The 24,360-nt window shown below is 52.4% G+C and overlaps 10 protein-coding genes and 1 non-coding gene across 11 annotated transcripts; 3 read left to right on the forward strand and 8 right to left on the reverse strand.

The window, feature by feature from the left end:
• Positions 1-1,087: 1,087 nt before the first annotated feature.
• P170DRAFT_9235 (uncharacterized protein) lies at positions 1,088-1,944 on the forward strand. Its single transcript, XM_024855433.1, has one exon. It carries the CDS (start codon positions 1,336-1,338, stop codon positions 1,795-1,797), a length of 462 nt encoding a protein of 153 aa, XP_024709479.1. The 5' UTR covers positions 1,088-1,335; the 3' UTR covers positions 1,798-1,944.
• Positions 1,945-3,175: 1,231 nt separating this feature from the next.
• On the reverse strand, positions 3,176-4,136 carry P170DRAFT_372899 (SDR family oxidoreductase; the record flags this gene model as incomplete). The annotated part of the gene is made up of 4 exons (XM_024845222.1): positions 3,781-4,136; positions 3,619-3,726; positions 3,415-3,571; positions 3,176-3,361 (listed from the first exon to the last, which is right to left on the reverse strand). The coding sequence occupies exons 1-4, from the start codon at positions 4,086-4,088 to the stop codon at positions 3,176-3,178; spliced, it is 759 nt and encodes a 252-aa protein (XP_024709480.1). The 5' UTR covers positions 4,089-4,136.
• A 1,925-nt stretch (positions 4,137-6,061) lies between these two features.
• On the reverse strand, positions 6,062-6,585 carry P170DRAFT_469643 (uncharacterized protein; the record flags this gene model as incomplete). The annotated part of the gene is made up of 4 exons (XM_024852662.1): positions 6,062-6,167; positions 6,228-6,275; positions 6,375-6,448; positions 6,514-6,585. 4 exons carry the CDS (start codon positions 6,583-6,585, stop codon positions 6,062-6,064), a joined length of 300 nt encoding a protein of 99 aa, XP_024709481.1.
• Positions 6,586-7,930: 1,345 nt separating this feature from the next.
• On the forward strand, positions 7,931-9,758 carry P170DRAFT_9254 (putative MFS drug transporter). Its single transcript, XM_024855434.1, has 4 exons — positions 7,931-8,188; positions 8,265-9,057; positions 9,107-9,154; positions 9,203-9,758. The coding sequence occupies exons 1-4, from the start codon at positions 8,066-8,068 to the stop codon at positions 9,733-9,735; spliced, it is 1,497 nt and encodes a 498-aa protein (XP_024709482.1). The 5' UTR covers positions 7,931-8,065; the 3' UTR covers positions 9,736-9,758.
• Positions 9,759-10,063: 305 nt separating this feature from the next.
• Positions 10,064-10,841, reverse strand: P170DRAFT_460390 (uncharacterized protein; the record flags this gene model as incomplete). The annotated part of the gene is made up of 2 exons (XM_024851935.1): positions 10,162-10,841; positions 10,064-10,087 (listed from the first exon to the last, which is right to left on the reverse strand). The coding sequence occupies exons 1-2, from the start codon at positions 10,744-10,746 to the stop codon at positions 10,064-10,066; spliced, it is 609 nt and encodes a 202-aa protein (XP_024709483.1). The 5' UTR covers positions 10,747-10,841.
• A 468-nt stretch (positions 10,842-11,309) lies between these two features.
• On the reverse strand, positions 11,310-12,109 carry P170DRAFT_431813 (uncharacterized protein). The gene has a single exon (XM_024848125.1). It carries the CDS (start codon positions 12,089-12,091, stop codon positions 11,459-11,461), a length of 633 nt encoding a protein of 210 aa, XP_024709484.1. The 5' UTR covers positions 12,092-12,109; the 3' UTR covers positions 11,310-11,458.
• A 923-nt stretch (positions 12,110-13,032) lies between these two features.
• On the reverse strand, positions 13,033-15,153 carry P170DRAFT_504971 (alpha/beta hydrolase). The gene is made up of 6 exons (XM_024854255.1): positions 14,568-15,153; positions 14,475-14,516; positions 14,164-14,426; positions 14,006-14,117; positions 13,291-13,957; positions 13,033-13,241 (listed from the first exon to the last, which is right to left on the reverse strand). The coding sequence occupies exons 1-6, from the start codon at positions 14,882-14,884 to the stop codon at positions 13,077-13,079; spliced, it is 1,566 nt and encodes a 521-aa protein (XP_024709485.1). The 5' UTR covers positions 14,885-15,153; the 3' UTR covers positions 13,033-13,076.
• A 755-nt stretch (positions 15,154-15,908) lies between these two features.
• Positions 15,909-16,676, reverse strand: P170DRAFT_469649 (NAD(P)-binding protein; the record flags this gene model as incomplete). Its single annotated transcript, XM_024852663.1, has 1 exon — positions 15,909-16,676. The coding sequence occupies one exon, from the start codon at positions 16,674-16,676 to the stop codon at positions 15,909-15,911; it is 768 nt and encodes a 255-aa protein (XP_024709486.1).
• A 399-nt stretch (positions 16,677-17,075) lies between these two features.
• On the reverse strand, positions 17,076-18,644 carry aglA (putative alpha-galactosidase; the record flags this gene model as incomplete). Its single annotated transcript, XM_024843552.1, has 1 exon — positions 17,076-18,644. One exon carries the CDS (start codon positions 18,642-18,644, stop codon positions 17,076-17,078), a length of 1,569 nt encoding a protein of 522 aa, XP_024709487.1.
• Positions 18,645-19,433: 789 nt separating this feature from the next.
• On the reverse strand, positions 19,434-19,504 carry P170DRAFT_t29. The gene has a single exon. It is a non-coding gene; the product is annotated as a tRNA-Gly (tRNA).
• Positions 19,505-20,214: 710 nt separating this feature from the next.
• P170DRAFT_431815 (putative ubiquitin conjugating enzyme) lies at positions 20,215-23,970 on the forward strand. Its single transcript, XM_024848126.1, has one exon. The coding sequence runs from the start codon at positions 20,440-20,442 to the stop codon at positions 23,758-23,760; it is 3,321 nt and encodes a 1,106-aa protein (XP_024709488.1). The 5' UTR covers positions 20,215-20,439; the 3' UTR covers positions 23,761-23,970.
• Positions 23,971-24,360: the final 390 nt, after the last annotated feature.

Genomic DNA, 24,360 nt, shown 5'->3' on the forward strand with positions numbered 1-24,360 from the left:
TGCTTTCTGTGAAGTATATATTTATCCAACCTTTCTTTGGTTAGAATAAATGTACTTCCTTTCGTTTAATGTCTATTACTTCAGGTTATTTTCAGGCTAGAGTCTAATAAAGAGGCCCTTTAGCTAGCGGCTTAGACGGTGTACAATGGCCCTTCTACGGAGGGAGGTCGATTCGAGAGTAAGGTCCCTATGTAGTCAGACTTGATATGGAAAACCTCAACATAGTTACCTAGCCCGTTGGCTTTAATAATAGCCCACCAAGATCTCATACCAAGCTGATTACTCTCCCTATTATTATGGAGATACCGAGGGTCTAGTGGTCTCAAGAGAACTCAACAGCACCAGAACTGACTTCGGTATATTTGAAGAATGTTTATTAGATAAAAGCCTAGGAGGATAAACAATTTATACACAACACACCGCGGGTGGAAGCATATACCAAGAGCATTCCCGCTCAGTACAATACGCAATATATCGTCAGAGCATCGAGTGGTCCTATATACATTATAATACAGGCTTCAAGTTACCAAGGATACAAGTCTCATATCAAGAAATTGAGCAGGTTGTTAATACCTATTTTATTGGATGAGAAAACTAACAATAAAACCGTCGCTCGGTTTAACAGTCCTAGATCTTTTCGAATTCCAATAAGTATTCGCAAAGTTATTACGAATACGAATAACGAAACCCCTTATTCGGTTCCACCCCTACTACTGGTGTATTGTGGATTTGATATATTCTCTCAAAGCAGAACAATAGCCGGGATTCGCTGGTGGTCAGCCACCCAACTACTTATCGGCCGGCGTGAGGCGTACGGCTGAGCGGACGGGAGCCTTGTTTTCCTTACCCTGTGGTCGTATGTACTTGAAGGTATAAAGGTATGGGATATATAGTGCTTTATTTCAATAAATAAAGGTTTTCTATGACTCGAAATGCCATACGCTGCGGGATTTGTACATATCTCTTTTGTTAATACTTGTTTTAGATCCTGCTTCTGATTATATTGAATGCTGTCAAATTGATCGCTTGTATTCAGGTATCAGTAATCTTAGCAAAGTGTCGGAATCAGTTGTATGTTAAGTAGGTAGACAAATATATCAGCCAAAGATCAATTACTATTGAATGCAAAGGAACTAAATGCCGTCTTTCTCTACCACGCCGATATACATCACCGGGTTCATCATCATTGTGGACCTTGTCTCTACGGCCCCCACGAGGCTGAGCACAACATCATCCTTCCTGTAGATCCTATAGACGCTGAGTCACTTGAAACAACCCCAACAGCTTCAACCTCTAGACAATCCACATTGTAAACGAAGAACCAAGACCAGGAAAATGAATCTGTCATCCCTCCCCCACGAACTCATCATTACCATCATCAACCATATACACACCTCACCCACCCTCGTCTCCCTCGCCCAAACAAACCACTTCTTCAACCGCCTCGCAACCCCTAGTCTCTACACCTCCCCTCACATACCCGCCCCGGGGTTCAAACACTTCCTATCCACCATCAAAGCGAACAATCACGAACCCACGATCCGACACCTCTCCATCCGGAATATATGGGGCCACACAACAGGTCACAATGTCGGCGATAGCCTCTCGCGCCTCGCTAACCTCGAGGCGCTGTACCTGCACGGCACTGAGAAATTCGACTGGACGTGGCACGATATCGATGACACAGAGTCAATCGCGAGTCTGTTTCTTCGGATGACCCTCTCTACGCCGGTCGAGGATCGTGTCATGTCGGCTTTGAGATCCTGTGGGTTCGGCACTAGCCCGCCCAGCCCTTGAGTAACGTATACAATGTTAACCAGGGGATAGTGACGTTGAACCTGCGGGAAGAATCCGGCCAGCCATGGCATCTCAGCTCCACGGTGTTCTACATCCCGCAGTTAACAGAGCTGACGGTGCACAGCGTGCAATGGAGCGAGGAGGATCTGGAAATAGACACAGATCCCGACCTCGCGAAGTCAACACATTGTACAGATCTCAAAACCCTCCGCTTCAAACACAGCTATGTTAGTTTCCGGGGTCTGGCGAAAATCCTTCACATCCCCAAGGCGTTAACGACTTTGTGTATCGAGCATGCTGAGGACCTTCGGCATCATGAGGTCCGAGAGGGAGATTCTAACGACGCGACGGTCGCGGAGTTCGAAGACGCATTGGGGCCGCAGAGGAGTTCGCTGGAGGAGATTGAGGTGTCGTGTTTTTCGGGCTCGAGGGAGGATGCGTTTTGTAGCTTGACGGATCGGCCTGGGTTTGATACTTCTGGATTTCCGGCGCTGAGGCGAGTCGTGGGATGTGGGAGGGACTTGTGGATTTTTCTTGGGGGTTAGTTAGCTAGATGGGTATTCTGATGACTTCTGGTTCTCAGGAATCCCGGTCGGCATATGAGTCCAGGTGTGAGGAAAGGAATGATATGCATTGAACCCGACATTCACAGCCGAAACTCCGCAAACCAAACTAATCCAACTAAGTAAAACAATGTCTAACTGCGAATAGACAAGCATAGATTCCTCACCCAATGATCTAAGCAGAAGTCTCGTCCGGCGTTGTTCGGACTTGGCCTGCCCACGCAATCACGGCGTTCCTCGGCGATGCGACGACCGAATAAAGCCGGGTAGAAAGTCAGCTCGTGGCAACGGAGATTTGTTCCGGAAGATTTGACGGTGCTCGTTGGACCGCGGTTATCTGAAGTTTTAAAAGCGGGTCGGAATATAGCTGCAGAATTTGGAAAAGAATCAACATCAGTGTTTTGTAGACATAGGGGATACAGTTTGTCGCTGAACCTTCGTGGGGATGTCTCTCAACACTGAAACGGTGTCACAGGCATACCTGGTAAGGACCGAGTAAGGCCGAGTGGTGTCTTGCAAACTGAACTGCCTAGCAAGGGATATTGTATTTCGTCTGTCGGCGCTACTCGGCGGTCGGCGTTGTTCGCTGCTCGGTCCTGTTCGCTCACGGTTTTGTTCGGCGATATGGCTGACTGCGGCCTTGCTCGGTGATGAATTATGCAAGTCTCATGTAGAGGAATGCGCCGATAATTAGCACAAATCAGCATTCATAAGGATCTGGTTTCCTGTCCATTCATGCTGCGTCCTGCAGAAGTATTAATTCGTAGAGCTTTAAAGACAGATTTCTGTCAACTTATTGTTCTATTTTCTTAACTCTACCACGGCGCCTCCGCCCCGTCATACCGGTTCAATCCCTCGGCCTCCTCCCACCCATCAACCCGAATGTTAAAGAACTTGCCGTTATCCTCCTTCGTCACTCGGAACAGCACCTCCAGAAGCCCCCTGGCGCTCTGATCCGTCGTCAGGTCCGCTCCGGATCCACCCAGCTCGGTCTTCACCCACTGAAGACATGCACCGTTAGCTTCGATTCATGAGCACTGGACAGGACACTTACTCCAGGCGAGACAGTCACGAAGGTAAATCCTTGGTCAGCAAACGACTGCGCATACTGCACCGTCAACATGTTCTGCGCTGCCTTGGACACTTTGTACGCCGGGACCGGGAACAGGCTGTATGTCGGGGCCATGGCGATCGAGCCGAGTGTGGTGGATCTGCGCGTGTTAGGCGAGAACGCAATCCCGGGACTGCGTGGACTTACACGTTGAGGACCTTCTTGAGGGTTCCTTTCTGCAGCAGAGGGAGGAAGGCGCTGGTGACGAGGTGCGTGCTTGTTACGTTTGTCGTGAATGTGGATTCGAGGTCATCCCTGCATCGGGCGTTAGTCTCGTTTCTAACTATCGAAGTTAGAGGTGACACGCACATATCCTGAATCCCCGACGGAGTGTAGTTCATGATGCCGACGTTGTTGATCAACACATCTAGGCCTTTGTCGCCGAGGCTCTGCGCCACCTGGCTGGCTGCCTTGAGCGTGCTCTCTTTCGACGTCACGTCGATACTGACGATCTGTACGCGCCCCTCGGACTTGGACACGAGCTGCTTGAGCTCCTCTGTCTCGGTGCGCGCAGCAGCGTAGATCGTAGAAACTTCCGAGGCAGGCTTCGACGCCAAGATAGTGGTCAGGGTCAAGCCAATGCCTCGCGAAGTCCCGGTGATAAGGTAGGATGCCATTTCTTAGATCTTTTCCTTTTGAGGTGTTCGAATCAAATTAGAGATTTCTTGAAATTGGACGGATTGAATTGAAAATAACAGCAACAACACCGCGCCAACAGGCCTCCTTTATGCAGTTCAGCCCATCACAGAACCAAATCCCACCGCAATAGAAACACCGAAGATGCTTTGAAATCAAACTATGAGGCCATCACCAACTCACTGTCCTCTTCTGCTTTGAAATCAATCATTGGCCCCCAACCTTAAGTCCGGCCGTTGTGGGGATACCTTCACGGAACGCCATTATTGGCCAACGCGCGAATCTGAATGGCCTTAAAAGTATCGCGCGTCTCTAGCGGATTCTTTTCTTGACTGCTTCGCTTTCTGTGAGTATTATTAATTGGTTTGAGTGAAAATTTGGTCCTAGCTTTGAGATGTACTGTTCCTCGTAAGGCGTATAGTTCGTATCGTGGTTGTGCGCCCGGGTGGTGCTTAGTTTCAAATCGTGTTTCGGCTCGGGAATGAAGGATTGTCTGCTATTCCCTTTTGGGGATGTATTTGCTACGGAATCTTCAGGCACGGTATCGAGATAATTGACTGACTATTGTCGCATTTACTCCAGGAAATGCGATGTTGACTTGCTCGGTGGTTTCCAGCACGGTAGGTTTAGCTTTCGTGACAACCGGAGAGCTCAGACGCTCAGACACTTCGAGTCAGATAATACCTCACGGTATACTCTTGTTTCTCTAACCAATATGCAACAGGCGGCTTAAAGCGCCCCTAGGCGTTCGTCGTTCCTTGGCTGAATTGTTCAACTCTAGATTTCGGTCTAGCGCTAGCAGTGTCACACTTAATTGGTCTAGGAGGATCTAGAAGCGTCAAAGAAGGATTACGTGATAATTTTCTAGACGCTTTGAAATTCCGTAGAGAACTTTTAGATGAAGCGGCATTTCATTTGACTGTCTTTGCTTTATTGTTGATATTCGGACTTTTTCTTCTTTTGTATTCTGACACGATCGCCATGCGTGCGAGGGGGGGGGGACAAATAAAAATTAAGAAAAAACAAAAGAAGAGACAAAAACAATGAAAAGGAAGAAAAAAAGGAAGAAGCAGAGAGAGAGAGAGAGAGAGAAAGGGAGAAAATGCTGCACCACACCAGTCCAAAAACCTTCTCCCTTGTCTAGATGTCAAACTCCGCGAAGAGTAGCTCCGTCTCAGCGACACTAGAACAGCCTATCAGCCGCCTTTCTGCGGATAAAATGGGTTAACTCACCGCATGTTTCTTCATATCACATTTTATCTTTCCATAGCAAAGCAAATTACTGTTGTTGCAGCGTTTCCCCTTTGGCAAACACCCGACTTGCCCTGCGCTCTCGGAGCCAGTGGCCGCTATGGGCAGCAAATAGAATGAGGGCGTAAGGAAACCTCATGATTGCAAGTATAACTGGAAAGCGAACAACGGGATTTTTGGGCCTTTGATATTGCAAGCTCTTGTGAACGAATTATAGGTGTATTCATCTCGTTGGGAGTGCCCGTTTTTATTTAGCTGTCCCAGGACCAAAATTTAAACATGTGTCTCTTTGTATGCGTACCGCGAAGGATGCTGACCTTCGATTGCCCCATATGGTTCCACGAGCTGGATTCTCTTTTGGTCTACGGGATCTTCGGCAGCATTCCGTTGGGAAGGCCTAACACTGTCAAGCGTAGTTACATGCAGGGAGCTATTCTTCCATAACCTTCTTTCTCGATGGAGACCTGATAGACTTGGCCGAGCGATGTCACGGGTGAGACTATCGTCCGACTCAATCTCATAAATCCACTACAAGTTACATTCTGCTACATTCTACCTCCCAGTTTGAATACGCATAAAACCAGTGTCATTCATCGCCATTCTCCCTACACACTAACTAGTCCTACCATCTCAACTATCCCAACCACAAAGCACTCCCTCACGTTGATATTTTCATCCATCAACCTGACAGATCGCCATTCGCCTAAGACGAAGATGGGTCATGGCAGACAATACCGCCGACCTGCATAGAGGGGTTGAGGATGTGCGATCCCTTCATAACGTCCGCAATCGGAGAGGAGGCGCCGTTCCTGCAATTGAGATCAGTATAGAGTCACTAACACGGAGTGGATAGGTATTCGTAGACGTACACGAAGAGCAGACAGCGTCCGTTGTTCTGGAGAGAGGTCATCTCGCCACTGGTATTGTTAGCCGTTTCGTATCGTTTGCTTGTTTGGAGGATTGGAGAGTTGAGGAGACAATGAAGCGGGTATGTATGGAGCGAATGCGCCACTTACGCTTGGGTAAGGGGAGTGTAGACATCGATAGGGATGTTTTGGGTCATGTAGGTATCGCCAATGGTGTAGGCGATCTTTTGGAAGATATGTTAGTTACAAGCGGCTTTGAGATCGGATATTCAGATGAGTCTGTGTTTACCTGGACGTCTTCCGCAAGAGCGGAGGCGAAGAGTGCAGCTGCGGCAACGAGAATCGCCTTGGGATAGTGCATTTTGCTTGGCTTGTTGGGTCGACTGGTTTTGGTCTTGGGCTGAGAAATGCTGGTGAGGATGGATTGATGATTTGAGAGTGATGGGGAGAAAGAGGAGGCCTTTTATGCTGTTTTCATGCCGACTCAATCCACGATGGGTGAGCAATAAACTACCATATTCCGACTCTCATCGTGCGCGACGGACCTTTCCGTTGTTCTGGTGTCGCAAGATGACTGTTCGGCTTCCGAGGAGTGGAGCTATAGCTACTAGCAAATTACATGTCGTGTCAATAGGTATAGACTTGAGTGGGTGTATACCAAGACAGGGAAGATTCGGTGGCCGTTTCATCGAATAGGCTGGCTAGAACGACGCCACGCGATCATGCCCTACTTTATTGTTACCCCAGATCGGCGTTGCAGTTTGTGCTACGTTCACCGGCGCCTTTGAGGTGGAGTGACGTGTATTCGACTGGTTATTCTACCGGGGATATTCAAGGCTCGCTTATGCTGTAGTTAGATCTCCGATGGCACGTGTACATAGAAGGTAGATGCGCGGCCAGCAAAATCATGTATCGTTTGAAAGGACGGGATGTTATTTTGTGGTACCAGAACTAGCCTATATTGGAACTGTATGTCGGACCGTTGCCTAGGATGATGACCGAGAAAGCCTTAATACCTAAACGTCCAGCTTAATGGTGCCAACATAGTGTCAACTGGAACCTCACTCCTGTGCGACCAATTCCCCAATAGCATGGCACCTCAGGAATCTTCGATAGCTCATGCAATCACCTCCTTTGGTCGAGATGGAACGGACTTGATCCGGATCTGGCTGCTACCTCGACCAAAAGGAAAGGCAGGACGTCACATGACACCCACCACGTGCCAGCACCCCAAATAGATCTCCAAGTCGGGAAAACCTGCGTTCTCCATCCATCTTGCAATCCAGACCATGGATCATGAACCATCAGGGGAATGGGTTCTTCCGTTTTCCTCCATCCGCATTCCGAACGCAGAACCAAGATGCCGAAAGTGGGCCCTGTCACAGACCATGAGTCAAATTCTGCTTTCGGCCCACACAATGTCGGCTACAGGGCGCAGGGCGTCCACAGTCACCGCAAACTTCGGACAGTTGTCCGAGGCGTTCAAGTACGAACCATTTGACCTGTGCTATAGCCATCGACTGTTAACAACCAGCATCACAGCTCAAAATGGCGAACGTCGCTCAATTGACTCGTCTTCCGTGCGCTGGCCGGAACGAGCTGCTCAGACCAGTGGCATCATCTAGACCGCTGCTAAGGTCTTTTTCTCCCAATTGCTGCCCACCGGGTTGCCGATGTGGACCATGATCGTCACTTTTCCAACCAGCCCCGGTGCTTCGTCCTCGTAGCGTCGGAACGAATACCGGCGCTTTCCCTGTTTCGCATTTGTAAGAGAACAATAAAAATTCTTCGGCCCCCGTGAAATCGTCCGGGGCTCGATATTGCAATCCGGAGCATTCAATATGGCGACTACCTCTGTGTCGGAGAAGCCAAAGCAGGGCGACGCTCGCCCAGTACCTGCGAACATGGTCGACCCGGAGCCTTTGACGGAGAAAGGCCCGGCCACTCCGGCCAAATTCTCGACGGTAATCACCTCATTCCTTGTTTAGCTTGACTGTTAGGGTTTGGTTTATCCGTGCGTGTGTATTGACTACCATGTAGAAAAGAAAGCTGCATATTGTCGTCGCGGGTATTCATTTCGTATTCAACAGCTCCCTGGGATCTTCTCTCCCCTCCGGAGCCCACGATGTCCTGGCTGAGTATTTCGATATTCCCAGCGACAGTCTCAAAATGGTTCTCCCGACATCGTTGTACATGGCCGGATTTGCTATCGGACCCGTCATCTTTGGCCCGATGAGCGAATACTTTGGTCGGAAATCGGTCCTGCTCAGCACCTTTACCATGTATCTCATCTTCACCATGGCCTGCGCACTGGCTCCCAATTTCCCGGCGCTGTTGATCTTCCGGTTTCTTTGCGGGCTGGGAGGCTCGGCGCCCAATGCCGTCCTGGGTGGTCTCTACTCGGACATCTACGACAACCCGCATCAGCGCGGAGTGGTGATGGGCTGGTTCATGTTCGCCACGACGTTCCCGCCGCTTCTGGGGCCGATCATTTCGGGTTTCGTGTCAACCGTCTCTTGGAGATGGACCTTCTGGGCAGGGCTCATCATCGCAGGCGTGGGATACCCGCTGATAGTGACCATGCCGGAGACATACATGCCCGTGTTGATCCAGCGGTACGAGCGGTCCCTGATCCCCGCCGAGGAGAGGCTGCCGCCGTGGGAGGAGTTCCGTGTGCAGGCGCACGACTTCTCGCAGAAGATGGGCTCCGTCTTGAGTCGGCCGTTCGTGATGATCGTGCGAGAGCCAATTGTCTTCTGCTGCTCGCTGTACCTTGCTCTCATCTACTCAATCCTGTACCTGTACTTCCAGGCCTACCCGATTGTGTTCCAACGTATGTCCCCAGCCTCTTCAACATTTTAGTTCCCGTCTAACTCCTCCAGAACTATACGGTCTCTCCGCCGGTATCACCGGCCTCGGCTTCCTCCCCAGTTTGTCCCCCCATCCCAGATCTCCCCACCCCCACACTAACCCCCCAGTCCTCCCCGGCTCCATCATGGCCTTCACCGTCTTCGTCCTCTACTCCAAACACCACACCAAAGCCTCTCTGTCCGGCCAATCCTGGACCCTGGTCGAAGAATACCGCCGGCTGCCGCTCGCCTGCATCGGCGCGCCCACCATCCCCATCGCCCTCTTCTGGCTCGGCTGGTCCGCCCGCCTCTCCATCCACCCCGTCATGCCCATGATGTCCGGCGTCTTCTTCGGCTTCGGCTACCTGCTGATCTTCATGGCCCTGCTCAACTACCTCACCGACGCGTATAAGCAGTTCTCCGCCTCGGCCGCCGCGGCGGCAAGTACCCTGCGGTCTATCTTCGCCGTGTGCTTGCCCCTCGCTACCACCCCGATGTATACCCGGCTGGGGATCGACTGGGCTAGCTCGCTGCTGGGGTTCTTTGCCATCGCGGTGGCGGTCATTCCGTTTGTGTTCATTCGGTATGGCGAGTGGATAAGAGGGAGGAGTCGGTTTGCGCAGGCGGCGGCGCGGGGGGAGGTTGATTTTACGAAGGGGTAGTTCTTCTTCCTCTTCTTCCCTCGATGGCAGAGGGATAAAAGTCATTTTAGCGTGCGTTGCTTGCATATATCGGATAAAAGTTCGGTAATGCGTAATGGATAATAGATAGATACCCATAGATATAGATAGAATAGAATACATTGACCATCCAAATGAACCATCCAACGCCAATCCTTCTATAATAAAATAGGCATAAACCAAGGGGTATCAGCGCAATTAACCCACCCAAGAAAAAAACAACCCCGCCCCTCCCCATCCCTATCCCCATCCCCATTCTCATCATATACCATTCCCCCCCTCCAAACTCCTCCTCACCTCCACCCCGGGCCTATAAAAACACGCCCCAAAAAAACTAAAAATACTCGTCGTCCGCACCACCATGCAAAAAAACAACACCAGCCCAGTCACAACAACCTCCTCCCTCACCCTCTCATCTTCCGTCCTCTCCCCGAGAAACTCGATCTTCCCCCACTTCCGCACCGCCCAGATGCGACTCGAATACCGCGCCACAGGCAACATATCGCCGTCCAGCAGGATGAAATCCCAGTTCTTGAACCCGCTGGTGCTGGTCCACGTCATGGTCTCGGTTTGGCCGGGGTTGCGCGAGAAGAGGGTCGATTGGTAGGTGTATTCGGTGCGGAAACGTTTTGTGGCGGTGAGGGTGTTGGATGTCGAGTGGTGTGTGTAGTCGGGGTTGATTTTGAAGGTGTGGAGAGTGCCGGTTGCAAAGGGGGGAGCTGTGGGGGGGTCCGAGAAGCGGCGGAAGAGCATTTGGGGGGTGCGCATCGATTGTGTGTCGATGCGGTAGAGAGCGGAGGCGCTGGGGTCCGGGGAGCTGGAGGTTGTGGAGAGAGGGCTGATGATCACTTTCCATTTTTTGAGGGAGAAGTCGACTTGGAGGGCGGATTTGGGGGAGGGTTGTTGTTCGGGTTGATGGTCGTGGTCGTGATCGTGATCGCGGGGTTCATGGTCGTGGTTTGATGGGTTGTCGAATGGGTTTGTGGATGTCATTGTGGTGGGCAATTGTTGCGCTTGGCAATTGAGAGCTGTCGGGATGGCAGATCCATCCTGGCGACAGGGGTCGGTGACTTTATAAGTTATACACAAGAACTAAGAAGACGAAGGAGGCAGTACAGCTTCTGTCGGGTGAGGATCGTCTAAACCCCTTTAGGGGCCATGCGGCGCCGCCACCAATCAGCGCACGTGCGGCGACGTCCCGATCAGGCAATCTTCTCGAAGAGGAAATTCGTGGGGCGACTGGACTTTCGGGCTTTTCTTATCTGATCATTCTGATGGTTTATTTTATCTGGATTCTGTTGTCTTCGTGTTGAGATAGGGTGGTTTTGCGGTACCTTTTTTTTTTTTTTTTTTTTTTTTTTTTTTTTTTTTTTCAATGCAGTATTTCTTTGTCCAAATGAAGAATGCGATGGTGTGATCATTCCTGCATACCCATCCCACGGAGTCCTATGGAGTAGATCGGGTCCAGTCCACATGGTCCCCGTAGGGCTTAGTTACGGGGCTATGAGTTTTTAGAGTAGCCTTGTCGAAGGCTAGAGATTAGGGTATGGAGTGGGATCACATGGTTCATTCAGTTTGATCATCATATTCACATCTCTGCATTCATCCCTCATCCAATATATACCATCCAGTCTTCTCATCAACAAGCAATGCCTTCATCAACCATAGCCTCAGCGCATCAAATACAGGCAAGTAGATAAAGAATCTACTCCACCCACTCAAACGCCAACACCGGCACCTGAAAGCTCCCCGCCGAGCACGTCGCATTAAAAAACGAATCATGCACACAATTCAACTCAAAGTCCGTCCGTCCGGAATACGTAATCTTCCTGCCATCCTGACACTCCAGCGCATGGCCCCTCCCAAGCACATAGTCGACATGACCGACACTAACCTCCTTATTCGACGTCCCATAGAACGAGACAACGCGCCCCAGGCCCCGATCCGCATAGCCGCAGTTACTCGCGCCGTTGCCGATATCGTGGATCCGGTACCCGATGTACTCGTCGTGGCAGGACAGGCCGTCGGCGAAATCGATGTCCAAAGTCTGCGGCGGCCCGTAGCCCCACGGCTCGTAGTTCGGCATCCCCGTGTAGCAGAGCGGTACCATCGTCCCGTTGCAGGTGTCTGGGTTCGGCTCGCACCACCCGCCCGAGCAGAGGCAGCCTTTCGCGTTCCGGTCTGCTTCGTTGTGGATGCAGTCGAGGCTTTTGGACCCGTTGTGCCATTGGAAGTTGGTGACGGTCCAGCGCGGGAGGGGGCAGCCTTCGGGGGGCGTGATGGATTGGGAGAGGGTGCCGGTGGAGAGGGCGAGGAGGGTGGTGAGGAGGAGGTTCATTTTGGTTGGTGTGGCGAGGGTGAGGGTGAGGGTGAGGGTGAGTTGTGAGCTGTGAAGAAGAGTGGATGATCGTCTGGGGAGAAGGAATTAGGGCGGTCGATCGCCTTTATATATCGGAAATTTAGACAGAAATGATATCTAAAATTAACCCCAAGTCTCCAGGTCCAGCCCAATGTAACACGACCTGACTCGACTCCCATCTAGACCCCTATCAATCTGCACCGATCAAAGACAAAAGTCCCGGGCAGAAAAATAAGAAAAATCAACCAGACGCTAGACAAGCCCGCTAAGGGGAAACAGCACCAATGGCGAATCAATAGCGCCAGACATGTCTTTCCCTGGCGACGGTCATTGGCACGGCACGCCCCGGCCTGTCTTGGCGTCGATAGCTCCTGCGCTAACAGCTTTGGCCTGTCGCCAAAACAGAAAATGGTCGCTCCAGCAGGGGAATGGAATACGAGGTGGTCAATTTATCTCGACGCTGTGTAGTATCAGGGCTGACTGTGCCTGCGCCGTTATGTCGATGCCACGGTCTGCCATTCTGCACGGCTGATGATGTGGCTGCAGGGCTGATTGGTCGGGCGTCGTTTGGCTTTCCCGAAATAGAGTCAATTGCTTGTTGATAATCATGACGGCAGATTGACTGTTGTGGGCTGATCTGAGGCCGATGAGGTATGAAAGTGGTGGTGAAGAAACTTGGCCATTGAGGATGGGATGGTAGAGACATAGGCTTGAAGGATTGACTCGTACAGGACGATTTCCCTCTTTGAGAACAGCATGAGATCTCGGAGATCGTCCGATGGAGGCCATTGTTGCGAAGGCTGGTGACGTTGCATTGCTCTATTGGAATCATGTAGGAAATACTGCAATTGAGGAGTTTAACTGTGCTGATCAAGTTGTACGGCTCTCGTATTATAATCTCCCGTCACATTGAATCAATTGCGAGTAAACATCATGCTAAACAAAATGTGACAATCAATCAACCCTACTTCTTACCCAGCTCCTCAAGCACCTCATCCCACCCCGTTTCTCCCGAGAACAACGACCCTGTAGTATCGCACTTCGTATTGGCCTCCGGCAGGGTACCATTGCGGAAATACGCCCGAGTAGCCTTCGCAGTGCACAACGACGCCAGTTCCAGAGACCCATGCTACTATTGTCAGCTCACGTTTAACCACAGGAAAGGTAAAATAACTTACCCCATAACCATCATGCTGCAGCAACACACTACCCTCGAAGCCCGAGCTGACGTTCCTGGCCGACACCAACGGCGTCACCGGGTCGTGCGTATTGCCGATGAACAGCACCGGCGTCTTCGTCTTCACCCGGAAGTCCCCGTCGTATCGCTCCTTCGCCGCCAGCTTCCAGTGCGCGCAGACCATCGGCACGTAGTCCGCCGTGTCCCCGCCAATCCGGCTCGACTGCTGTCGCGTCTGGATCGTGATGGCTAGCTCCTCGGCGCTGGACATCGTCGCGAATGCATCGCTGCATTTCACCCCGAACTGCGCCTCGGCTTCCATCCCGGACGGCCGGACGGATACGGAGGCCAGGTATTCGGCGACGGCGCTGCCGTTGCCTGTCAGCAGCCCGTTGAGGAAGGATGCGGTGCTGGGCCAGAGGACCGGCGAGTAGAGGTCGCTGATGATCCTGGTTCGGACGGTGGTGTAGTCGATGATTGTCGGGCCGAGGACCGGGACTGTCACAGAGTAGGGGTTGTATTTGATCTTCTCTATCATGGAGTAGATGCTCGCCTCGAGCTCGGCGGCCGTGGTGTTTCTACCGAGGGGGCAGGTCTCGGGGGAATCGACGCAGCCGGAGCAGAAGCCTCGGAACACGTTGTCGGCGTCCGAGAACATCTCTCTTTCTCTGGACAAGGGTTAGCGACCATCTCGCAGCTGCGGGGACCAGACGTACTTGTTCTGGTAGTACTCATGCAAGTTGACAACGGCGTCGAGGACCATCTTATCAATCCGGTCCGGATACATTGCTGCCAGAGTCGAGCCGAGAACCGTCCCGTATGAAATGCCTATGCTCGTTAGCTCATCTGTCTTCCGAAAATACGGCGAGCATACCCCAGTATCGCAGCATGCCGTCCTCATCCAGCGCGTCTACAACGCTCATAAAGTCCCGCGCCGTGGACGCCGTGCTGACAAAACTTCCAGTCTTGTTCTGCGTTGCATAGCACGCGTCGGCCTTGAATTTGCTGTGTACCCATAGCTTTCCCACTGCGGTGTCCGAGGAGAGTCCATTGGGAAGATCGTATACAAGATCACTAGTCATCCTTTCTAGCTCGGTGTTGTAGCATGAGAAGCGAAGAGTGTTGTTGCCAGTTCCTCTGTCTGGGTCAGTACTATTCTAATTTGATTTGGAGGAGTGAATATACCGTGGAACGACGGCGATGAGATCGTGGTTGCCACCAGTTATCCTACAGATTGTATCAGCATTATCATTCCGACATGCAACATGCAGGTCTCACCCTTGCAGAATCTCCTTATACGAGAACAAACTCAGGCGTCCGTTAGCGCCAGGGCCCCCAAAGTTCAGCAACACACTTCCGTTCGATCGATTGTTGGGAGCAGGGACTCGGAACAATTCCAAGGGGACCGTCGCATTCGATAGTTCCCCCGAATAGTCCAGCGGAACCGTCAGATTGGCACATTGCAGCGGGGAATCTTTCTCGTCGGGACATTGCTGCCACTGAATGCCACGTTGGCGAGATCGTAGACGCAAAGGCGTGGCTTGCGAAATGGCAATCACCGACGCCAGGAGAAGGGTGAGTGAGAATGATAACATATTGGATGATGGACTTGGTCCTGTCGTGGGAATTTCTTCCGTTGCTCATCCCTCTTATATACATTCCCTCCTCCTCCCCGACTGACAGCTCCAGGATCCTTCCATCGTCGGGCAAGAATATGACGGCGGGGCGAAGCCATAGCAGTCAACCCTTGGCAGCTTCTCCATAACCAGTCCGGGGAAAACCGCGCGGCACCACGTGTGGAATGATGATATCCAACCATCTGTTGGATCTTGGCCGTCTGGGTTACTGCATTGGGCAGTCCCGGGAGCAATCCTTCGACCCCAAGGGCAAAATCCATGACCTCGACATGCAGGGCTGAACAGACGGTCGGGACGATGACACGAGCCAAGCCGGGCGTGGCTGTGATGTGGAGCCACCATCAATGGATGTCGCGCTATTATGCCGTTTTCTGTCAGGATCGCCACGATGCCAGTCTCCCATGGGTGGAGAAGATGTATCGCATGTTCGGTCGGACATCGATCGCTGGACAGCTTGTCTTGGCCATGATGGTGCCAATTGTTGGTTCTTGAAAGAAGGTCTGTCGATCCGGTTTTCTCGCGGCTTGTTCCAATAGCTCTCGGACTTGGTTATGCGGTAGCCTTGCGTTCTGGCGAGGACAAGGCTAGGCGTGCGATGTGGCTCTGAGGCATGCAGAGATACATCAGCCAAGGTTCGTATTGAACTTCTCTGTGGTTGGTTTCATGTTCATAGCTTGTCATGATGAGGAAACTTGAATCTGTATTGTTGGCGGGGTTGAGGCATCCAACTTCGTCCTTAATACAATTCTTTTATTGGTTCGTCTCGGTCAGGTCTTTTTATTGGACAATCTCTGGGCTAATAATTTGAACAGTGAACCTTGCTATTCATCCACTCACCAGGCTTCCAGAAGACTAGAACCCATCCGACTCTTCCACGCTGCTTGCCCTAATCACGTGTATAGAATCTCATCTCCCCAGACCTCCAGAGTATCCCAACCCCATTCTCTTCTAACTTGACAGACAAATACAGTAAATCAATCACCTACCACCCATCCCCCACCTCATCAGCCACATACCTCCCACTAACCTCCCTCCCCACCCCCTCCACCGCAGCCCTCACAATCACCCTGGCCCCCTCCCCAGCATCCTTCCTCCCCTGCCACCCCGTGAACCGCGTCCTACACATCCCCGGCGCCGCAGCCACCACGGCGATCCCCTCGTCCGCCAACCGCGCCGCATACGCCGCCGTCAACATATTCAGCGCCGCCTTGCTGCTGCGATAGTCGGCCGCAAACCACGTCTTCGCGTTGAACGCGTACCCGTCTTTCCCTGCCATGCTGGTCAGGCCGAGGCCGCTGGTGACGTTGACGATGCGGCGGTCGGGGTGGTTGGATTTGCGCAGGAGGGGGAGGAAGGTTTCGATGAGGCAGGCGGGGCTGAAGACGTTGGTGTTGAAGATGGTGGCGTATTGCGTGCGGAGGGGGGAGTCGGAGTCGGAGTCCGAGTTAGAGGGGGCCTGGGCGATGCCGGCGTTGTTGATGAGAATGGAGAGCGAAGTGAAGGTGTTTGAGATCTCGAGCGCCGCGGCGGCGATGCTGGCGTCGTTGGTTACGTCGAGTGCGAGAGGCGTGAGAGAGGTTGGGTCCAGAGAGGTGGCTTGGAGGGCGGAGACTGCGGAGATGGCTCTGGGGAGAGTGCGCGCGCTGATCAGGAGGTGGTATTTGGTGCTGGTCGTGGTGAGGTGCTCTGCAATGGCGTAGCCGATGCCCTGGTTGGCGCCGGTGATTAGGATGGTAGGTTTGGTGGTCATTGTGGGTGCAGTGGTCTGAAGACTAGGGGTGCTAAGTGATCTGTAGAGGGTGTGTACTGCCACATTTATAGATTGAAGGCAATAGAGACTCGGAGGTAGGGTCTTATCCCCGAGTGTTAGACAAGCTTTAAGAGAGTATCTCGACAACGTGTTGGATGGCTCCACTCACTTGCAAAGGATGCACTTCATGGTAAGTCCGCTATCTCCAGTTGGGAGTTCTCCTTGATTGGTTCACTCGGTCTTCCGAAATGCACTTGCTCTGTTGGGATGATATGGAGTTATTCACAAACTAGAAGACATCCTATTGACACATCTAGTCTAACTATTAGCTCCGGCTGAGAGCATATATCCGATATATCCAAAGAGGAGACAATGAACTCCAGACTGCGCATCTATGGTCTATTCTCCGTTCTTCACCTCTACGCCACTCGGCAACCCGAAGACCTGTCCGTCCATTTCAGCACCACATTTCGCCATTCCCGTTCCCTGCGTCAAGCAATCTCCGGTCTGCACGTTCTTAAGGTTCCCCGAAATTCCATATGACCATTTCTGACGATCTCCATGTCTGCATGGCTCGAGCAACAGGGCACTCCCGTTACTACTCAAGCACCTCTCCAACTGCGCAAGCGGCCGCAATTGTCCAGACGCATGAACTTGCCAGATCTGAGCCTCGCTTCCCCGGCACGCTTCGAACTTCACCTTCCCATGCTGATTGCCAGTCAGACACTTCCCCGATGCCGTGTTAAACACAATGCCCGTCGGAATGACCTCTCTGCAGTCCTCCGGCAGCCGCAATCTATAAACTTCCGTCGCGTGCACCGCCAATTCCACCTCGACCGCCCCCTGCACTCTTACCTCTGCTCCATCCCATACCCTAATCCCATCATACTCACAGTCTCTCTCCAAACCCAACCAGCTGACCGGCACCTTCGCACAAACCACGCCATCCCCCCGATTCAACACCGTCACCACGCGATCTCCCCCCTCCAAACTCCTCGTCAACACATCCACCACCCCATCCCGACTCGCCAATGTCGCCTGCTGCGCCATCCCGTCCTGATCGATCTCAATCATCCCTCGATTCGTCAAATACGCCAGCTCCTCGCCCTTCAACTCCGGCACATAGGCGCTTATAATCAACGGCGCACCAAACGACGCCCACAGCGCAAACTGCGACCGTTTCTCATCCAGCGTCAACCCGCGATGATCCGCGATCAGAAAATCCGGATCATTGTAGTATCCAGGACGCTGGTACCTCGCCAGCCGCGTATTGAACTCGTAGTTCTCCATCACGCTATCCCACGCGCTGCCGTTCCCCACATACACCAGGATATCCGTCGAGTGCCGCGCCAGGTCCCCGTACACCGGCACCCACGACATGACGGTGTACCAGTCCGAGAGGGTCGGGTTGTGCGCGAAATACGCCGGCGCCGATTCCGAGAAAACGAGCGGCGGGTCCATCCCGGACAGCACGTCGTGCCAGAGCCCGTAGAGGTGCTTGTACTCCTCCTGCAGCGTGGTGCGGCCGTCGGTCCCCGCGGGAAACACGTTGCAGCCGTCCAGCTTGAGGTACTCGACGCCCCAGTCTGCGAAGGTCTGCGCGTCCAACGCCTCGTGCCCCAGTGACCCCGGGTATCCGCCGCACGTCAGATTGCCGGCGTCTTCGTAGATGCCGAACCGGAAGCCTCGCGCCTTGACGTATTCGCCGAGCCACGGGATCCCGTGCGGGAAGAGCGTGCTGTTCCATTGCAGGGAGCCGTCGGGCGCGCGGGCCTGCGTCATCCAGCAGTCGTCGAGGTTGATCCAGTTGTAGCCGGCGGCGAGGAGGCCGTTGGAGCTCATGGCGTCGGCGGTCTGGGTGAAGAGCGTTTCGTTGAGATCGCACATGAACCGGGACCAGTTGTTGAAGCCCATGGGGGGTGTAGGGAGGAGGGGGGGGGAGGAGGCGAGGATTCCGAGGGGCGTCATGCTGGATAGGAGGGTTAGGGAAATGATGAGTATGCTGAGCATGCTGGTGTTCTGCTTGGGTTGAGAATTGTGGGCATGGTTCTGTCTGGGGATCTCGGGCAGATATAGGATGCGATTATGCACCGGACTGGCAAGCGGGGTTGATCTGTCGCTCGTTTACATTCGGACTAGACGAACTTCATGGATTCGTCCCCGCTCGAGGAAGCCCATGATCGGCGCTGTCAATGATACCTTGGACAGACACCGTGTGATTGGGCTGCAGCGTGCCGAGGCTATGATCAGGCTAGCGGGCGTAGTAGAGCTTATCTCTGGACTTGATGAGTTGCTGGCAGATCATCAGTGTTACTCAATCCAGATAATGAAGAGGAAAGTGAATGGAATGACTATCCCTGTCTAGACAGACCCCTTGCATCTTCATCGTGGCCTAACGGACCTGAGATCCCTCCGTAATAACAAATGCATCCCTGTCGCATTGGACGGAAGCTATATATAGCTCTACCTAGAATGATCAAGAGTGAGAAAGCCGTTCCATATAGACGACATGGTCTGGCAAAGTATTTTATTCAAAATAATACGATTTCACTGCTATGGGAGCCTGTATCCAGCATGTGTTTGGCTGACGACGTGATGCTGAGTGCCACATGCAAGGGCTGGTAGCAGGGCGATAATTCATGGAACTTTTAATGGAGATTACAGGCAGGACTCGGATTTTTGTTGGATAAATAAAATATATTTGAGTCCGCGCTAACTAGTGAAGGAACAGGCCATCGGAGGCAAAAAGAAAAAGAATGCATCATCCGTGAATCGAACACGGGCCTCGTCGATGGCAACGACGAATTCTACCACTAGACCAATGATGCTGTTCTTGAGAACTGCCCTTTAATTGAGCATCATGAGCAGATGCCACACTCTACATGTTGACTCTTTTCCGTCCCTGTGATGAGATGGTTTCAAGGATCTGAAATTCGGCCCTTCTAGATCGGAGGGCTGTTACACGATAGGATACCATATCCGCCCTTCGGAGATTCAATACTCTCTGGATTTTTGTCATGCTCGTCCCATGTGGCTTTCTGCGGACTGACCGTTGGCCGAATATATATCAGCGAACAGCCGGATTCTACTCAATAACCAGACAGCACCTGTTATGCTTCATTTGTCTCGGCTTAAAGCTGCATCTATAAGAAAAGCCCCGCATGTACCATCCAAGTAGCGTACCTGTATTCCCCTGTACGTATCGCCCTTTGCAGCCCCTCATTGGTTCGTGGTCAAGCTCCGCCCGTTCGTGAACTTACAGATACTTCCGCAGTACCTGAGCTACAGGTCTCCCGATCGGAATCAACCTCTCCCAGGACGATAATGATCAGTGATTAAATCTAGAAATTGTAGGACCTGGAATAAAATTCTGACCCAGTCATCCGTCACGTTTCTCTTCCAAGCAAGGGAGGCGACCGGAAGAAAGGCAGAAAACGCCCTGCCAGACAAAGGCGCTTAACCGCATTGGGCCGGGACGGTCAGACTGATGTCGTCTTCCACTGTTTCTTCTTCTTCTTCTTCCATCCTTTTCACTCACCTCTGTTGCCCCTCCGTGACCGTCTCTATTCACCCTGCATCGCTGGACCAGAAAGAGAATGTAAGGGAGATTCTGATTTCCCCTTACTGATGATCTAGCTCTAGGCTGCAGTACAAGAACGGTCACTGTTCCTGCTGCAGCCTTGCGTGCGTTGATATCGCGCACCCCTCTTCCCCGCTACATCTTTCCATTTCTTTTCATTTCTCATAGATTGCTTCCTTCAGAATGCCTCGCAAGGACTTTCAGAGAGACCTAGCAAAGGCCTTAGAGCCGGGTCTCTTTGCACATCTAGATCATGTGCGACCCGGGGATGATGATGGCTCCATCTACTTCACCTATACCGCTCCGTCCGACGCTCAAACTATTGAGCTTCAGATATCGGTGCCGGATACCTCGCAATACCCGAAAGACCACACATACTTTGCTTTTGCGGCCACAGATAACATCCCGGAGGCTGTATCGACCGCGCTGGAGAAGTTCCAGCCGGCGGATTGCACGTTGACCGTGCAAGAATTCCTAGAATACATTAGCGAGCGCCTTGACGCTGCCATTCTGGACCTCAACTCCCAGACTGACTCCTTTGACGGGATCGACGACGAAGGTGACCTGGACGGCGAGACGAGCCTCCTGTCCGACGAAGAAATGGACTGGGAAGATGACGACGATGTGATCTTCAGTGCACCACGAGACCCTCCGATCGCCATGTCGGAATTGCGAAGCGACCTGCAAATTGTCAAAGACTCAGGATATAAGATCGGCTATCTGGGTTATCTAGCCGGCCCGGTCATCATTTCAATCTCGTGCCGCATCGCCAAACTTGGCATCTCCTACGAGGCCATGAAGGCCTGGAACGTTTCTCCTTCCGACTATCTCGTGCTTCTCATTCGATATCCCCAGGGATATACTCGCTTAGGTGCCATTCTTACCAAAGCACCCACAGGGACATCCACCATAGAGATGCATGTTGGCGCCTGTGAGACGTATAAGCCCAGTCTGGATGAAGCTCAGAGGGTTTTCAACCCCTCTATCGACAAGCGTCCCTCGGGTGATGGCGAGAAGGCTGGAAACTTGCGAGCCGAGCTGAAGCCCATCTTCATCGGCGATTCACTTCGAACCCTGCTCAACAATCACTTCGTCGACTTACTTGGCTACCGACTCAATTACGGCCACACATGGAGGGGCGCAGAACTCTTTCTCAACGACAGCCAAGGACGGATGCATGATCGGGAGGGGCAAGAACCCTTGCGGCCAGAATACCACGTTTCTGAGAACTGGGACGAGTCAACGCCAGCGTTTCTGAAAGCCGACCATGTCTCCGATCCCGGCCGGAGCACATTTTCATTGTCGTTTCCTCTGGTGGCAATGCAATTCACACTGCGCCGATTCGTGAAATGTGTAGACTTCTGCCTCAACTGCTACTGCAAGCTTGACAATGGATTCGAGGCGCTCAAGCCCTATGTTTGCTCTAAAGGGCTATGTCTCTACCAATATATGAAGCTCGGCATGGGCCCGAGCCTCGAGTGGGAGATCCTTTCGCAGCCGTATGTTGTCGACATTCTCATCAGCCTCGCGTATGTAAGGGCTTCAAGCGGCTATCTCACCGACTTCCCCGGTGGTCTTGGCCTTAAGATCCCCAAGATGGTTGGATCCCAGCTCCCAGAAGGGGCGTATGCGGGGAAGTTGGACGTTGCCCGGATGCAGCTTGAGGTGAGCGAGAAGGTAAACCTCAAACCTGGCGATTGGATAGTCCTAACGCAGCGGGATATGCCTATTATGCCAACGGGCACCCAAGCCCAGTGGCACTGCCGCGTTATGAGCACCGTTTTCGCCCCGGTTTACGAGCTCGCCGATCCGGTCCGTCATCCTAAGTCGCCCAAACTGGAGTTAAAGCCGGATGTCAAATTCATCGTGTACGACACGGATTTCGACACCCTAGGAGATGCACATAAGCGGGAGACAATCTGCATGCTTCTGGACACTCTGCCCAACGTTGACCTGATACGGTCGTTCTTGAAGAGCGATCGTAAAGGGGCCTCGGAGATGTCCCTTGCAACGTGGACTGAGCGGATATCTCCTCCCGCGTTATATGTGCTGCGGTGGATCGTCGCGTCGAATAGATCCTGCATCATGCACGAAGAGAACCCCGAGCATCGCGTCTTTGGTGTTGATGGGTACATGCAATTTCGGTTGGCCCAAGGAGCGCCCGACAAGGAGCATCGATTTGTTCACGCTGTGCGCTCCGTGACAGATCGTCTTAATCTCACGTATCCCACCCTGTTTGCCTGGCACGGTAGCCCACTGTACAATTGGCATAGCATTTTGCGTGAAGGGTTGCATTTCAAACATATGGCACACGGCCGTGCCTATGGAAACGGGGTGTACATGTCAAATAGCTTCCAATTATCACTTGGTTACTCGCAGCGCTTCAGCCAGTCGTCCTGGCCTAACAGCTTGTTACGGGTGTCAAGTGCGATATCGTTGAACGAGGTGGTTAATGCCCCCAAGGAGTTTGTCCAATCCCAGGCCTGTTACGTTGTCCGGCAACTTGAGTGGATCCAGCCGAGATATTTGTTCATTCAATGTCAGGACTCCTCGAAGCCTTCTGCCGATGTCGCTCCAGCATCTGCTTATTACCAAGACCCTCAGCATCGGGCTATAGGTCCCGGTACGGCTGCCGTTGTCATCCCTCTCTCTGCCTTGAGCAGTCGCGGGATGACCACTGATCGCAATTCACCCAAAAAGAAGTCTGGTCGTGCTAGAATAAAACTCTCGCTACTGGGTAAGGACAATGGCGATGACGATAGCAACAGTGTCATCACGCTCCCGGAAGATCGCATGTTACTGGAGGGGGACGTCGAGGAAGCTCTCCAGAAACGATGTGGCGAGGGAGATTTCGATAATGGCCAGCGGCAGGACTCCTCATTGTTGACAGACTTCCGTCCTGGATCATTGCAGGAAGGATCGATCAAACTACTGGGACAACCTCAGTACGCGACCTCTCGAGCCACCAGGACCCTTCAGCAACATTTACAAGCGACATTGAAAGCTCAGAAGAAGGTGCCGTTGCATGAGCTGGGATGGTACATTGATCATAACCTGGTCGAAAATGTTTACCAGTGGATTGTCGAGCTGCACAGCTTTGAGCCTAGTTTGCCGCTGGCTCAAGATCTCAAGAAAGTTGGCCTCCAGAGCGTGGTGCTGGAGCTCCGCTTTCCTCCCCAGTTCCCCATGTCCCCACCATTCGTGCGAGTTATACGCCCGCGATTTGTCATGTTCAGCAACGGAGGTGGTGGGCATGTCACGTCTGGAGGAGCACTCTGTATGGAGCTCCTCACCACGTCGGGCTGGTCTCCGGTTTCCAGTATCGAAAGTGTCTTGTTGCAGGTCCGCATGGCGATCACGAGCACGGATCCGCAGCCAGCACGGCTCGATATGCACCGCAGGGGTGATTATTCGGTGGGCGAGGCCGTAGAGGCATATGTGCGAGTATGTAAAGCGCATAACTGGCAGGTTCCTGCCGATCTTCAACGCGTTTCATGGACTTGAAGGAACGGTTATCTTGGGGCTTAGCGATCATTCGTTTTGGAGTATTATGGCGTCTGGCTCTGTGATTTTTTTTTGTGCTTATATTTTCTTTGTTATCTGCTATTGGCTCTCTGGTGGTATTTCTAATTCATGTTTGACATGTCGTCTCAAGGTAGTTTCCATCTCGGCGGGCCGAAGCAAAGCGAGCAGCTGTCTTTCAATCTAATATTAACATCCTTTGAATGCGATGCGAGATTTCCCTGATAAGCGTAAAACCGGCTTATGCAGCCAAGCGCCCAGCCCCGAGCTTACTGGCTGGCAGTGGCATTTTCACGACCAAAAACGGGGGCAAATGGCGACTTCGATGCTGTCATTCTTCCCTGCAATCGTGCAATCCCGCTATCTCTGCATTTATGCCTGCCACGGCCAGTTTTGTTAGACCTTCGCTGAACTCCTCAGCCATTCGTTCCTTGCTCGAGGGACTGGATTGATTTTATCGGTTTTCGCTTGAATTTTCCCGGTTCAATTCCTAGAACATGGAGCTGGTTTAGGGGTCGACGGCATTCCACCACCCAGCGTGGCTGATTCGCAATTGCCAGCCACGTTGGTCTTTTAGACTCC

This window comes from Aspergillus steynii (assembly GCF_002849105.1).
Source record: "Aspergillus steynii IBT 23096 chromosome Unknown P170scaffold_1, whole genome shotgun sequence".
NCBI classification, from domain to species: domain Eukaryota; kingdom Fungi; phylum Ascomycota; class Eurotiomycetes; order Eurotiales; family Aspergillaceae; genus Aspergillus; species Aspergillus steynii.